Source organism: Saccostrea cucullata, unplaced genomic scaffold, assembly GCF_032062105.1.
Source record: "Saccostrea cucullata isolate Sc308-1 unplaced genomic scaffold, CSIRO_AGI_Scuc_v1 ctg183, whole genome shotgun sequence".
Taxonomy (NCBI): Eukaryota; Metazoa; Mollusca; class Bivalvia; order Ostreida; family Ostreidae; genus Saccostrea; species Saccostrea cuccullata.
In genome coordinates this window covers 495,242-512,544 of record NW_026929981.1, presented here as the reverse complement: position 1 = coordinate 512,544, position 17,303 = coordinate 495,242, and the positions used below count along the sequence as shown (strand labels likewise).

The following is a 17,303-nucleotide window of genomic DNA, read 5'->3' as shown; positions in this document are numbered from 1 at the left end:
TGATATTCCGGAAAAAGTTGGAATGGTTGACAAGAAGATTGAACATGTTCATGTTCAATGCTGATTAAAGATTTACTCATTTAATGATTTATTCTAAATGATGTCAGATGCAAAGATAAGATGGGTAAGAAGAGTATGCCTCTGTTTTCATTTAGTTTACAAATAGCAATACTCCAATTTAACCAGTTTTTTTTTTAAACTAAAGATTTGTTAAATAGTTGATGTACCATTTGTCATATAACATTAATACTGTCTAACATATAATTGTAAACGAAATAATGTAAATAGGAATAATAATTTTATAGTAAATAATTTATCTTAAAATAATTACATGTATTTTAAGATTGGACACATATACTGGGCTATTTTAAAAAGCAGTGCAAAGAATGTGAATGAATCAAACTTTTCAGTATGTTTTTACTTAAGTTGCTGTAGCATGTTAACCATATTTTGTTTCTATCTTAAAGGATCATGAGGATCCAATGAAACAGTATATAGAAGATAAAAGAAAAAGGGAACAGTCGGAAAGGTAAATTTATTCAAAAGGTCTACAAAGTAACCAGGTGATACCTCATTTCCAACATGTATGTAATGTTCAGTGATTTCTCGGTGATTTAAAGGAGATTATTCTATTCAAAGTTGCTCTTCATGTACATGTAATGTAAAATCACAAATTTTCTTGGGGTCAAATTTTTTAGCTTGAGAATATAATATGTTGCGGGGATTCGATTTCGTGGATAAAGAAATGTTGCACAGTGATACATTTGGAATTTTATATTTGGTGAGGGACATAAATTCATGGGTCTCTTCATACCTTGAACACAAAAAAATCAACCCCCATGAAAATTATTGTATTTAAGAAAATTTGTTACTTTCAGGTCTATATTCCATAGTATTTAAGGCCGCCTTACTCCAACCTAGGGTTTATTAATTTAAAAAATAAAAAATTGTTCATTCATGAATCTTTGAAGCAAGGATATAAGTAAAGACTTATTTGCTTATTTTGCTGTGATCTGATCTTCTTCTGTATTTCAGACTAGCCCAGCTGAAAGCTCTCGTCTTTGATTCCTCTTCAGACTCCTCTAGTGATTCTGACTACCACAGAAAACTCAACAGAAAAAAATCAAAGAAGTCTAAAAAATCCTCATCAGACTGGAAATCACGAAAGAAAAAGTCAGATGAAAGATCACGGTCTTCAACCTCAAACTCCAGTCAACTCAAGGAAGACAAGAAAGAGAAAAGGAAGAGAAAAAGGAAAAAATATGCAGAAAGTGACAGTGAATTCGAACGGAAAGGAAAGCGGAGAAAACAGGGTGAAGTGTTTGAAAATCCAAAACTAGAAACTATTAAAGGAGATGACTCAAGCGGAGTTTGGGTGGAAAAAAGGAAAAGTGATATTGCTTTGAAAAAGACAGACACAGTTCAGTTGAAAGTTCATCCAAGAAAACATAATAAGCATAAAAAGCACAAACATAAACATAAACAATCTTAACATGCTGTTAAATTATGAATGTCTGTGTAATATTTGTTATGCAATCAATATGTTTTGGGGAATTTCACACTTCATGTATGGTCAAATAAATACTCTTAAAAATTGTCACCAATACTTCCTGTAAATTAATCAAAAGATTATGTACATGTATACATTATTTTGTTATACCTTTTATATATTTTTCTGTATACATGTATTATTAATAAAAAGTCCAACAAAAGAAATGTTTATAACATCGGTTTAACAATGTCTCAGTTGACCAGTACAACATATTAAGAATTGTTACACTGCAAAGTCACTGTTATGTCATATGTACCGGTAATTAATCATTGTTCAATATTGGCAACTCAGAAATAGTCAAAGTTTAGAGCTGCAAGAACTGTTGCTACTATATATTTGAAAGACAGAGATACAGGAAGAGTACATTTGTGATAAATAAGTTTTGTGATGTAATAATTTTATATTATTATTAATTGTTTATTTCTTATTGAATATTAATTGGAGCATAGTATTTAGCACCCTCCCCCCAACCCCACTTTCACTGGTGGTAAATGGTGGCATTTCAAAATAAATTGGTAATATATTGAAAGAAGTTCCATTCTTCTTTCCCCCATAGGCGCTTTTCATTCAAATTCTTAAATATAACATAGTAAAATTTTGAATCTACATTAAATGCACCTTAGAGCTGTTACAATAAAAGATTCTGACAATTTCAGTCAAGAAAAACCACATTGAAAAAAGATGTACCACACCTATATACATAAACTTAAGGTACATAGGTGTACCTGGTACATCTTTTTCTGAAATTGTAAGAATCTTTATATTTTATCAACTTTTATCATAAGTGATTTAAAGTAGATTCAAAATTTTATTAATCTATTTTACATGTAACAATCTGGAAGATAAGCCCTTTTGCTCTCCCCCCTTCCCCTGAAATAGAAATTTCAGGTTGGACAATTTTTTCCTTTTTTTTGTAATTTTTTTTTTCAGGTTTGAAATGAATTTTTTTCTCTTTCAATTACCCCCTCCACTTTCAGTATATAAAATTAAATTAATTTCATTGAAACCATATATCCAATGAATAATATTAATTAACAAAATTTTACCAATTGCTTCATGAAGTGTCCCACACACTGTTATTAATAGAGAATTAGATTTTTCTCATTGCTGAATAAAGAGCCAATCATTGATAGTTTTCATGATTTTACTCCTAGAAGTACTTGTAAAATAACAATTGACTGTAATATACATGAACACTGATGAAGTACGTAAAAAAAAAAATAAACAACATGTGATATCACAGTTCTTTCTGTATGTTTAATATACATATATTTTGCAGTGTGTGGTTTGAAACAGTGATAAATTTATATAAAAACAAAAGGCTCATTCGCCTTGACAGTCACCTGAGAATTATATGTACAACAAGATGGTCAATCTTTTGCAAAGAATTAAAATGAAAATGTGTTCCATGTACAATGTATTTCTCTCTGTCATATATAGCTTAAGCTAGGGGGATGATTTCACATATTTGTTTCTCCTGAGCAACAGAAATATTATAACAAGATTGGAGGAAATAGGTCCAGAATTAAATTTCAAAATTTTAAAGGAGTGAAATATGCTAATATAAAAAGTTGACAGAAGATTCGCAATGATGATAAACAGGAATGATAGCAATATAGGTTATCTGTGCGACATAGATAACTAATAATGCATAGCTGTACAAGAGATGCTACCTTAGTGTAAAGCAAATGTAACCATGAATACATTAAAAAAAAAAAAATGTTTATTTTAATTAAAGATGTTTTTAAAAATAATAATAAAAAAAATCATTTTTCAAAATACATCCAAAATTGATTGAGCCAATTTTCACTTCAGATTACACATAAAAATATTGTACAGACACTTTGAAGTAAAACAGCTCAGAGACTGAATGTTTCATTTTTTGGTAAATGTATATTTTCAAACTTGTGCTATTCATCCAATGGCTGTCCATCTTTAAATTTTTTGTACATGGATTCACACTCCTCAAACAACTGGTCACATGTAGTTGACTCAATGGGAAGCTGCAGAGAGAGATAAAATATGCAATGTTTACAATATGTATTAACCTCATATGTGCAAATACATGAAGCTAGCTTAAAGGGACATGGACACAATTTCAACTGAAAATAATTTAATTCTGGTTGTAACGCTGTATTTGATTGGATAAAAAATTTACTTTATATTGTATAAAATAGGTTGCCTACATCACAATAACTTTTGTCAAAAACGTATCAATCCGCCTGACGTTACATTCAAATTTTGTACAAATTGAAGTCATTTTGTTAGAACAATCATCTTTTTTTCTTTCATCAAATGAATGAAAATTAAATTATAAGGAATGAATTTAATAGCTACTCATTTTATACAGTATAAACTGGGTTGGAACAGATTACGCTTTTTTATAAACCGCTTCGCGGTTTATAAAGCGTTAACTGTCCCAACCCAGTTTATACCGTATAAAATGGGTACCTATTAAATTCATTCCTTATAAAACCCATGGGTAATCAGAGATTACAGAGCTCACCTAAACGAATGTTGTCTTTTTACTGTAAACCAACTATTATTCGCGTCATCTTTTATTTGCAATTTGTCAGCTTGAAATCAATCCATGGCGATCAATTTTCATGAATAAGAAAATGTTTTCTACATAAACAAAACAAAATAAATGGTTCAGGTTTTTTAATATTCACAACTTAAAGTATTGGTAGGTCCCAAAACTCGAGAGTATATCTTGCACGCGAATAAAAGTTGGTTTACAGTAAGTAAGGCTATTAATCAACATTCTAAAAAGTGTACATCCAAAATTTATGCAATTTTGATCTGATAGAGCTTGCAGTTACTTTGGAATAGACCTTACCAAAAAACTCCAGGGGTCATGATATGAAAATTTATAAACCACATAAGTTTCAGCTTTTCTGGCCCAGTGATTCTTGAAGTTTATTTTTTTAATGACCCGACCCTTTTTTCTTTTTTCTTGATTATCTCCCCTTGGCAGATGGATTGGCCCTTTATTTTAAAAATTTGAATCCCCCTTCACCCAAAGGTGCTTTGTACCAAGTTTGGTTATAAAATTTGCCTTGTGGTTCTTGAGAAGTTGAAATTGTGAAAAGTTTACAGACGGACGGTCGGACGACGGACTCTGGGTGATCAGAAAAGCTCACTTGAGCTTTCAGCTCAAATGAGCTAAAAAGACTTTATCATAACCTAACGGAACTTGATCTAGATATTTTTATAATAAATCTGTATACGAAATCTCATTCTAATATGTGCAACCTAATTAAGCAAAGAAAATGAACAGAAACTACAAATAATTGGAATTTTTCAAAGTCCTAGGGGCATAACTCTGTCCAAAATGGCTCAATTGTACCCTAAACAAATCTTGACCTCGATATTCTTATGATAAACCTGTATTTCATATTTCATTTAGAAGTGTGCAACCTTTGCAAAGAAAAGGAACAGAAATTAACTGATGGTGGATCGACAGACCGACTAACAGACAGACTGACTGACCAACTGACCAACAGCAGCAAAGCAATATGCCCTCCCTTCTTCTATAAGGGGCATAACCATAAAAGATGGTCATCAAAACTGCAGATATGCATGTCCAAAACAGAAATCTGAGAAATGAAACTACTACTGTAAAAAAAATCTTAAAACCTTTTAAACCATTCCTTTTTAAGGACGTGTTCCCATAAGCTAACAAGACAACAAAGTGGGCATGTGTTTTGAAATATAAACTACCTTAAAAATATAGATCTTTCATTTATTTTTCAAATGTTGGCTGCAGCAGCTGCAGATCTAATTAACTGAAATTTGTCTCAGATACTGTACAAGCTAAACTTAAGAATGTTTAGTATTTGTCAGACAATAACATGCATATAGATCTATTGATTATCTGCTAGTTTCAACATACAATAGTTAGGGCACCTCTGGAAAATAATGTTTCCTCAATAAAATAATTGATGTTTACAAGTTTGAAAGCAAATTAATTATGATCAGTTTTTCCAATACATGTTTGTCACAGAATTCATTATTAAGCAAAAATACTTAAAGACCTAGAAAAATACTTCATTAGCAGCTTGATCCCCAGCTTACAAAATTAAAACGTGCAGGGAAAGCAAACACCTGGAATATTTCAAACTCAATTCTGATTCATTTTCTACCTTTCTTTGTGTCACATATCTTTTTCCTAAGAAGGAAGTATTGCTTTCATATCTTGTCACTGGATCCAGCTTCTCTGGTTCTTGTTGTGAAATCCAAACCTGTGAAGAAAATTTAAGTATGTATTTTCAATTAATAAATTAGAAATACTTCACATTATAGACTCCAATTACATTTATCCAAAAACGAAAGAGAGAGAGAAATATTTAACCAAGGCCATGCAAATTTAATTTCTTGTTCGTCGGACATTTTATGAAAAACGAGCGGGTTAGCGGTTGAATAATAATAATATTACTTTTTGGTTGGCAAAATTTCTAGGCTGGGTGTGAAAAACTTTGAACGGACAATTATATTTTTTTTTGATTTTCTGGCTAAGTAGATTAAAAGTACGATGAATAGAGCGGAAATAGAAGAGAAATCAGCACAAAAATCCCATGGTGCAGGAATTTTAAATTAATATTATTTGTATACTTTTGTTTAAATACAAGAGAGCGGGTCCGACGAACAATAAATTTTATTGGTGTGGCCTAATGATGAATGAGAGCAAGTCCACAGAAAATGGAATTTTGCTTATTTTTTTTCTTGTAACAAATCATTTCTTTTTCTGAAATCATATCATTTGTGGCATTCAGGTCCAATATGAAGTGATGACTTCAATGCAAATAAAATTTCTGTCTGATCTAAGGGTACACTGCATAGATTAGAGGAAAAAGTTAATCTTTGTACAGAGAGACAAATACACAGTTAAACCCTGATATCTAAAAATCTGCTATCTTGAAAACCTGAGATATGTTGAAATGAGTTGATTGTGAGTCCCAATCACTTTTTTTCTGTTTACAAATCCTTGGATATTTCATTTACTGTAAACCAACTATTATTTCCATTATTTTTTATTCGCTATTCATCAGATTGAAAACAATCAGCGACGAATAATGTTCACGAATATGGAAAATTTTATACAAAAACAAAGCAAAATAAACGATTCACGGCGAATTATATTCATATATATATATATGTATATATAAATTAATTATATAAATTATTTATATTTGAAAATCTTTATATTATGTTATGAAATTCATTAACCTTAGACTGGGATGCTGATGCAAAGTGGAAAAAGAGACCTGATTGAATAATTTAACTTATCTTATTAATGATATGCTTTTTTCCCCTCCAGAATTCAACAGCTTTTGACACAGACATTACTTCAAATGCAATTTAATAACAAACTTGCAGAACAATTGTCCAGTTTGGAGCGCCACATCATGAGATGTGAAATGGCTCTAGAACAAGTTTAAGTTATATTATCCCATTACTTGAGAGTTAGTCTCCCTCATCTATGAGTTCATGCAATTTTATTAACGGGGTGGGGTGGGGGTGGGGGTTAAGGTTGAGATTAACGGAAAAGAAAACGGAGAAAACATAGTGAAGTGTTTGAAAAGCCAAAACTTGAAACTATTAAAGGAGATGACTCAAGCGGAGTTTGGGTGGAAAAAAAGAAAAGTGATATTGCTTTGAAAAAGACAGACACAAATCAGTTGAAAGTTCATCCAAGAAAATATAATAAGCATAAAAAGCACAAACATAAACAATCTTAACATGCTGATAAATTATGAAGGTCTGTGTAATATTTGTTATGCAATCAATATGTTTTGGGGAATTTCACACTTCATGTGTGGTCAGATAAATACTCTTAAAAATTGTCACCAATACTTCCAGTAAATTAATCAAAAGATTACATACATGTATACATCATTTTGTTATACCTTTTATATATTTTTCTGTATACATGTGTTATTAATAAAAAGTCCAACAAAAGAAATGTTTCTTACATCGGTCTAACAATTTCTCAGTTGACAAGTCCAACTTAAGAATTGTTACACCGTAACGTCACTGTTATATCATATGTAATTATTCATTGTTCAAAATTGGCAACTCGGAAATAGTAAAAGTTAAGAGCTGCAAGAACTGTTGCTACTAGTATTTGAAAGACAGAGATACAGAAAGAGTATATTTGTGATAAATATGTTTTGTGATGTAATAATTTTATATTATTTTTTTCTTTCTCATTCAATATTGTAGCGTAGCATTTACCCCCCCCCCCCCCCACTTTCACTGATGGTAAATGGTGGCACTTCAAAATAAATTGGTAATATATTGAAAGAAGTTCCATTCTACTTTTCCACATAGGGGCTTTTCTACCGGATTCTTAAATATAACATAATAAAATTTTGAATCTACATTTAATACATTTACACCTAAGAGCTGACAATTTCAGTCATGAAAAACCACATTTAAACAAGATGCCCATGGGCCACACCGCTCACCTGGGAAGCTTTGACCATGCGATTCTTAACCAGATTTCCCCCTTGTAATACCTACTGTGACCCCATTGTACCCCAAGGGTCTTAATTTGGACAATTCAAATTCCCTATTGTGGCCCCGCCCAACCCAGGGGGGGGGGGCATGATTTGAACAATTTAGAATCTACACTACCCCAGGATGCTTCCACATAAGTTTAAGCTTTTCTGGCCTAGTGGTTCTTAAAAAGAAGTTTTTCCTATACATTTCTATGTAAAACTTTGATTCCCCATTGTGGCCCCACCCAACCTCCGGGGTCATAATTTGAATAATTTAGAATCTGCACTACCCCAGGATGCTTCCACATGCGTTTCAGCTTTTCTGGGGTTCTTGAGAAGAAGATTTTTAAAGATTTTTTCCTATATATTTCTATGTAAAACTTTGATTCCCTATTGTGGCCCTGCCCAACCCCTGGGAGTCATGATTTGAACAATTTAGAATCTACACTACCCAAAGATGCTTCCACATAAGTTTCAGCTTTTCTGGCCCAGTAGTTCTTGAGAAGAAGGTTTTTAAAGATTTTTCCTATATATTTCTATGTAAAACTTTGATTCACTATTGTGGCCCCGACCAACCCCGGGGTCATGATTTGAACAATTTAGAATCTACACTACCCAATGATGCTTCCACATTAGTTTCAGCTTTTCTGGCCCAGTAGTTCTTGAGAAGAAGATTTTTAAAGATTTTCCCTATATATTTCTATGTTAAACTTTGATTCCCTATTGTAGCCCTGCCCAACCCCTGGGGGTCATGATTTGAACAATTAAGAATCTACACTACCCCAGGACGTTTCTACATGTTTAAACTTTTCTGGCCCAGTGGTTCTTGAGAAGAAGATATTTTACTGACTTATCTCCCCTTGTGAGAGGACCTGGCCCTTCATTTTAACAATTTAAATTCCCCTTCACCCAAGGATGCCTTGTAACAGGTTTGGTTAAAATTGGCCTTGTGGTTCTTATGAAGAAGTCGAAAATGTGAAAAGTTTACAGACAGTCAGACAGACAGCTGGACAGCTAGACGGATGGACGACAGATAAAATGTGATCAGAAAAGCTCACTTGAGCCTTCGGCTCACGTGAGCTAAAAAGATGTACCACAACTATATACATAAACTTAAGGTACATAGGCGTACGTGGTATATCTTTTTCAAATGTGATTTTTCTTGACTGAAATTGTCAGAATCTTCATATTTTATCAACTTTTATCATAAGTGATTTAAAGTAGATTCAAAATTTTATTAATCTATTTTACATGTAACAATCTGGAAGACAAGCCCCTATGCTCCCCCCTTCCCCTGAAATAGAAATTTGAGGCTGGACAATTTTTTCCTTTTTTTTTGTAATTTTTTTTTCTCTTTCAATTACCCCCCCCCCCCCCCCCCTCCACTTTCAGTATATAAAACAAAATTAATTTCATTGAAAACATATATCCAATGAATATTAATTAAGAAAATTTTACCATGCTTCATGAAGTGTCCCGATGTATAGAGAATTAGATTTTCTCATTGCTGAATAGAGAGCCAATCATTTATAGTTTTCATGACTTTATTCCTAGAAGTACTTGTAAAATAACAATTGACTGTAATATACATGAAGTATGTAAAAGAAAAAATAAACATGTGATATCACAGTTCTTTCTACATGTTTAATATAGGTATTACATATATTTTGCAGTGTGCAGTTTGAAACAGTTATTTACTGTAATAAATTTATATAAAAACAAAAGGCCCATTGGCCTTGACAGTCACCTAAGAATTATGTGTACAAGAAGATGGTCAATCCTTTGCCATTAGAATTAAAATGGATTTGTGTGCCATGTACAATGTATTTCTCTCTGTCATATATAGCTTAGACTAGGGGGTGATTTCACATATTTGTTTCTCCTGAGCAATAGAAACATTACAGATATAACAAGATTGGAGGAAATTGGTCCAGAATTAAATTTCAAATAATTCAAAGGAGTCAAATATGCTAAAATAAAAAGTTGACAGAAGATTCACAATGATGATAAACAGGAATGACAGCAATATAAATTATCTGTGTGACATGGATAACTGATAATGCATAGCTGTACAAGAGATGCTACCTTAGTGTAAAGCAAATGTAACCATGAATACAATAAAAAATAAAAAAAAAAATGTTTATTTTAATTAAAAATGTTTTTAAAAATAATAATAAAAAAAAATCATTTTTCAAAATACATCCAAAATTGATTGAGCAAATTTTTACTTCGGATTACACATAAAAATATTGTACAGACACTTTGAAATAAAACAGCTCAGAGACTGAATGTTTCATTTTTTGGTAAATTTTGTACATTTTCAAACTTGTGCTATTCATCCAATGGCTGTCCATCTTTAAATTTTTTGTACATGGATTCACACTCCTCAAACAACTGGTCACATGTAGTTGTCTCAATGGGAAGCTGCAGAGAGAGATAAAATATGCAAAATTTACAATATGTATTAAGCTCATACGTGCAAATACATGAAGCTAGCTTAAAGGGGTATGGACACAATTTCAACTGAAAATAAAGTGCCGCGCCACAGCATGATACGCCCGTCAAAAATTACAATTTTCTTCAACAGTTTAGCTTGCAATCACGTCAACCCTGATTCTAAATTTCCATGATTTTTCCATTCCTAAAAAATATTTATCCATCCCCTGTGATGTAAGCATTAGTTATAACAAATATTACATCATTGATGGATTTCTATGCTGGTTGTGTTTGTCAAATGCCCATCATATTAAACAATATCAAATTAGTCTTAACAAATTTATCTATATCAAATTAATTTTGAAAAGAAAAGGCTGGCCATCAAATGACATATGCTGTAAACTAACCAACAGTTCTTCTGTTCTAATTCCCAAAGGTCATCATACAGCTTGATCAGAGTGATTAAGACAGCTAGCCTGAACTCATTAATTAATCTTTAACTGGATGCTTGTCTACTCATTAATACCAATAGATGAATGGGTCTGCACTATCTACCATAACTTTTTTAAAAACATATGAAATACTCAAAGATTTTTTTTGGTTGACATTTAATGTCCGACAGGTTTTAATATAAAATTCATATGGACATGCTGATTCCACCCCAATCCCATAAAATTAGTTTTTATAAATTAACAATTTTATATAATATAAGATTATTCTACTATGCAATATTAAATTAGTTTTAATTACTTTTCATTAAATTTATTTTAAAACTTAGGCCAGCCAGCAAGAGCTATTTTTAATCCAACAGGCTCACACATTTGCCCAATACTCAAGGGATATAGATAACACCATGCTCTAGCTATTAGCGAACTCCTCACACTCAAAACTCATTAATTTCTCTCTAATTTGACATGCAATTTTCTGTTATCAAAATTCTTCTTGAGTCTTGACCAGTGCTTGATAATTACACTCATGGGAGAGGTAGGATTTCTTTAACATACATAATATTTGTTATAGATTGCTGTCAAGTATATGCTTTAAAAAAAATAAGTATTTTCTTGATTTAACACTTTTTTAATAAGGACAGTGCAATACTCTTACTTTATTTGGGATGTGTAAATGAATAGTAAAATTTCATTTAAATCAAAGGTCACAGTGACCTTGAAATAGGTCGCGACACACCTTCTACCTAAGATGCATAAACTGGCCAAGTTTGATGATCGTAAGTCTTATAGTTTTCTAGTTATGGGCCGGAAAGGATTTTTCCATATTTGGCTATATCTTCTTAATTAAAGGTCAGAGCGACCTACTTTTTGTGCGCGACACACCTTCTGCCCAAGATGCATCAGATGACAAAGTTTGATAATCCTAGGCCTAATAGTTTTAAAGTTATGAGCCGGAAACGAAAAGCTAACAGACAGACAGATGGACAGACGGACAGACGGACGGACACGAAGCCTATAACATAATACGTCCCGTCTTAAGACGGGCGTATAAAAACCCCATAGGTAATCAGAGATTACAGAGTTCACCTCAACGAATGTTGTCTCTATACTGTTAACCAACTATTATTCGCGTCATCTTTTATTCGCAATACGTCAGCTTGAAATCAATCCGTGGCGATTAATTTTCACAAATAAGGAAATATTTTCTACATAAACAAAGCAAAATAAATGGTTTGTGGCATTTAATATTCGTGACTTAAAGTAGGTCCCAAAACTCGAGAGTATATCTTGCATGCAAATAAAAGTTGGTTTACAGTAAGTAAGGTTATTAACCAACATTCTAAAAGTTGTACATCCAAAATTTATGCATTTTTTGATCTGATAGAGCTTGCAGTTACTTTGGAATAGACCTTACCAAAAAAATGAATCTACACTTCCCCAAAATGCTTCCATAAGTTTCAGCTTTCCTGGCCCAGTGATTCTTGAAGTTTTTTTTTTAATGACCCCACCCTATTTTTGTCTTTTCTTGATTTTCTCCCCTTGGCAGAAGGATTGGCCCTTCATTTTAAAAATTTGAATCCCCCTTCACCCAAAGGTGCTTTGTACTAAGTTTGGTTAAAATTGGCCTGGTGGTTCTTGAGAAGAATTAAGTTGAAAATGTGAAAAGTTTACAGATGAACGGTCGGACGACGGACACTGGGTGATCAGAAAAGCTCACTTGAGCTTTCAGCTTCGATGAGCTAAGAAGACTCTATCATAGCCTAACAGAACTTGATATAGATATTTTTATAATAATTATACATCTGTATACAAAATCTCATTCTATTATGTGCAACCTAAGCAAAGAAAATGAACAGAAACTACAAATAATTGGAATTTTCCGAAGTCCAAGGGGCATAACTCTGTCCAAAATGGCTCAATTGTATCCTAAACAAATCTTGACCTAGATATTCTTATGATAAACCTGTATTTCATATTTCATTTAGAAGTATGCAACCTCTGCAAAGAAAAGGAACGTACAGAAACTGATGGTGGATCGACAGGCTGACTGACCAACTGACCGACAGCAGCAAAGCAATATGCCCTCCCTTCTTCTATAGGGGCATAACCATAAAAGACAGTCATCAAAACTGCAGATTTGCATGTCCAAAACAGAAATCTGAGAAATGAAACTACTGTAAAAAAAATCTTAAAACCTTTTAAACCATTCCTTTTTAAGGACAAGTGTTCCCATAAGCTAACAAGACAACAAAGTAGGCATGCATTTTGAAATATACATGTAAACTACCTTAAAAATATAGATCTTTCACCTATTTTTCAAATGTTGACTGCAGCAGCTGCAGATTTGATTAATTGAAATTTGTCTCAGATACTGTACAAGCTGCACTTAAGAATGTTTGGAATTTGTCAGACAATAACATGCATATAGGTCTATTGATTATCTGCTAGTTTCAACATACAATAGTTAGGGCACCTCTGGAAAATAATGTTTTCTCAATAAAATAATTGATGTTTACATGTTTGAAAGCAAATTAATTATGATCAGTTTTTCCAAAACATGAAATTTGTCACAGAATGTTGGATTCATTATTAAGCAAAAATACTTAAAAGAACTGGAAAAATACTTCATTAGCAATTTTATTCCCAGTTTACAAAATTAAAACGTGCAGGGAAAGCAAACACCTGGAATACTTTAAACTAAATGCTGATTCAGTTTGTACCTTTCTTTGTGTCACATATCTTTTTCCTAAGAAGGAAGTATTGCTTTCATATCTTGTCACTGGATCCAGCGTCTCTGGTTCTTGTTGTGAAACCCAAACCTGTGAAGAAAATTTAAGTATGTATTTTCAATTAATAAATTAGAAATACTTCACATTATACACTCCTATTACATTTATCCAAAAATGAAAGAGAAAGAAATATTTCACTAATGATGAATAAGAGCAAATCCACGGAAAATGGAAGATAATTCTGCTAATTTTTTGTTGTTGTAACGAATCATTTCTTTTCTGAAATCATATATCATTTGTGGCATTCAGGTCCAATATGAAGTGATGACTTCAATGCAAATAAAATTTCTTTCTGATCTAAGGGTACACTGCATAGATTAGAGGAAAAAGTTAATCTTTGTAAAGAGAGACAAATACAGTTAAACCCTGATATCTAAAAATCTGCTATCTTGAAAACCTGAGATATACTGAAATTAGTTGGCAGTCCCAATCACTTTTTTGTTTCTGTTTACAAATCCTTGGATATATTTCAACTACTGTAAACCAGCTATTATTTGCATTATCTTTCATTCGCGATTCATCAGTTTGAAATCAATCAGCGACGAATAATGTTCCCGAATAAGGAAAATTTTATACAAAAATAAAGTAAAATAAATGGTTCACGGCGATTTATATTCGTGACTTAAAGAAGGTTGTGAAACTCACGAATATTTCTCGCACATGAATAAAAGTTGGGTTACACTATAAGATTTAGCTGCAATAATGTAGCCCTCTCCGATTTTTTTTAATCTGATGTTTTCAGGAGAGGGCTACAATTCCGTCGCATCTCCGTAATGGTGCAAATATTTTTTTTAAAATAGGAGCGACTGCAGGCAAAATAAATTATTTTTACATTCAACTTACTTCCAATAAGACGAAATTTTTATTCACTGTCAACAACAGAGCCCGTTAAATGCGAAAAACTTGTAAAATAACTCTGCCAGTTTCCTGGTAGTTTACTTCAGCAGCCATGACAGTTCACGCGTGACGTAATCAGACTTTCGCTTGAAATTTAGAACAACTGAATAAAGCAAATCAGGTGTTTATAAATGATTATGATGAATTTTATCACAAAAACATCGGTAAATAAAAACATTTTAAGTGTTATTTTTATGCAAGCAGCGATATTTATGCTTAAAATAAGGGAACTCCAAAAAGATCCGCTCCTATAGAACCTAAATTCTCATTGGCTGTCCCAAAATACAATCTATCAAGGTCAGTAAACATGGCGGATAAATTCGAGTTGTGATGTTGACATACACGAAAAATAAGCGATATATGGATCGTTCTGTATATTTTTGGATTGATTTACGGCATGGATGACTACTTTGTTGGAGTCAGGGTAAGAAATGTTTATAAAGTAGCCATTTACTGACAATTTGAGCCGAAATTCGTGCGGGAGCGAATCGCTCCCGCTCTGCACCATTACGGAGATCCTAAGGAGTTGTAGCCCTCTCCCAAAAAAAAAAAAAAAGGAGAGGGCTACATTATTGCAGCTATATAAGATTAGTCCCATCAAGTTCAAGAAAACAAGAAAAACGTGCCACCAAAACATTTAAGTTTTACATAAGTATGTTCTCATAAAATATAGTAAATGTCAATTACTACATCATTATTATCTCATAACCTTTGAATACTTACTAAAGACTCTGAGCCATTGTACGGTGTCATGTTAAAGTTAGATACAAAGATTCTCATCTGCAAATACACAGGCACATTTTATATCCATGATAATTTTTTTGTTCATCATTAATATATGTACCATTAGTTTAGTGGAAGAAAAAACACAAAGTAATAACAAAGGAATCTAATAATATAAGAAACAAGAGGCCCACAGGCCTTATACATATAGGTCACCTGAGTATCATGCAACAACTTTCCAACAATTGAATTTGGTTCATGTTTTAAACCACAGGCCATACAGTAAAACTCGTTTAGTACAAACACGGATATAGCGAAGTTTTTCTGGATCCCCGGCAAAATTCTTAACAAATCTTTGTAAAATTTTACGGTTATAACGATCTCTGATATAACGAATTTACAGATATAGCGAACTGATTTTGAGTCCCGTTGAGATTAAATATAATGAAATTTACATCTTTTATAACGAACTTTCTAAGATCTCAAAATTTGATAAAATTGAACTGACTTTACTTTCTTTTAGCATCTGTATATAAAATTCAATTCATAATAAAACCTTAGTTATCGAAAGTATGTTTTGTAATATTTGCTTCCCTAACATATTTTGTAGTAACTCTTGAAGGAAAACATACATATTGCGAATTCGCTATGTATGGTTATACGAATTTGTTATACGGATATAACCAATTACGGATATAGCGAATTAAATTCACAGGTCCCCAGGACTTCGCTATAACCGAGTTTTACTGTATAAAGCTATAAAAAGATCAAATAAGTACAATCTACCTGTTATGCATTACCAAATTCAAAAACTAATTTTAGGAATCATGTTTAATCAGCTAAAAATTGTAGTACAATAGCATTTTGGAATCTTGGTTTACCATCACCTAATACATAAGTTGGCCTAAAAACTATCAATACACAAGCCATTAAGTTCTTCTTTACGACCACAGGAGTTTGAAGTTTTTATCGTCAATCATAAAAGAAAAAAAAATCCGTAAAAAAAATCTCCCACCTTCAACTAACGTTTAGTTGAAGGTGGGAAAATTGTTTTCCGGATTTTTTTTTTTTGATTGACGATAAAAACTTCCGACTCCTGTGCTACGACCTAATATAATTTTTTTCTTGTTACTTTTTTCATTCTTCCTGCTATGTACCCATGCAGAGAATTATGATTGAGTATGAAAAATGAATGTGCATCCTTGACGTAAGCCGTATCACCCAAATGAAATTGTTTATATGACAGCAGAATTAATTCATCAACTTTAAATACACCTGCAACAGTGTTACTTAGCTTCCATTATAATTAACTTTAATTTTTTTTTCGTCTGCTTTCAGGTTATTAGCTGCAGCTGTATCTTCTACTTTATAATTTTCTGTACATGTAAATAAACGTTCTCTTAATAGGCACATGCACAATGACATACCGAGACATGAACAATGACGTATGTGTTTTTTTTTTCATTTTAATTCCACAATATAATAACTAATTTAAAATTTATATCCATAACAGCCTAGCTGTCGCCCACCCATTGTACATTACAAAGCAGAATAACGGTTGCATGCATTCACTGGATTATATTGTACAATGCAGTTATTAAAAAGTACTTACAAGTAAAAAGAAAGGAAGCAGAATATACCAGATCCACATTGGGAAAATCTCATTGGTTAAGTTAGTCAGGACTAGGCCCGGACAGCAGGTATGGGAGTAAACTTTCTGCAGTGTAAGAAAAATCCATTTAAACTTATTGTTTGGAAGAGACTGTAGCTCTCCTGGTGGAAATTTGCGATGGGGAAAAGTATACAAACTTTAATATCTTGAATGAATAAAGACATTTCAAAAACCATGATGGATTTTGATATTTTATATCAATTAGGTTTGATTATTCTTTCTTGGTTAATACGCCATCTTGGCTTGTCAGTGTTTTTATATTATGCAGAGCCTTGGCTAACA

The 17,303-nt window shown here is 32.3% G+C and overlaps 2 protein-coding genes across 3 annotated transcripts in view; one reads left to right on the top strand and one right to left on the bottom strand.

Moving 5' to 3' along the window:
* Positions 1-9: 9 nt before the first annotated feature.
* LOC134282684 (protein FAM133-like) lies at positions 10-1,647 on the top strand. The gene is made up of 3 exons (XM_062765089.1): positions 10-124; positions 468-529; positions 1,036-1,647. The coding sequence occupies exons 1-3, from the start codon at positions 98-100 to the stop codon at positions 1,490-1,492; spliced, it is 546 nt and encodes a 181-aa protein (XP_062621073.1). The 5' UTR covers positions 10-97; the 3' UTR covers positions 1,493-1,647.
* A 1,102-nt stretch (positions 1,648-2,749) lies between these two features.
* Positions 2,750-17,303, bottom strand: part of LOC134282682 (3-keto-steroid reductase/17-beta-hydroxysteroid dehydrogenase 7-like) — a 29,464-nt gene continuing 14,910 nt past the window's right edge. Inside the window, exons 7-10 of one of the 2 annotated variants that reach the window (XM_062765085.1) lie at positions 16,962-17,066; positions 15,350-15,406; positions 5,698-5,796; positions 2,750-3,555 (exon numbers count right to left, since the gene is read on the bottom strand). In XM_062765085.1, the coding sequence (XP_062621069.1) occupies positions 3,463-3,555; positions 5,698-5,796; positions 15,350-15,406; positions 16,962-17,066 (354 nt within the window). In that variant the 3' untranslated portion in view covers positions 2,750-3,462. Of the gene's footprint in view, positions 3,556-5,697; positions 5,797-9,592; positions 10,480-13,660; positions 13,760-15,349; positions 15,407-16,961; positions 17,067-17,303 lie in introns of those variants that run through there. The other variant, XM_062765086.1, reaches the window with a different exon arrangement.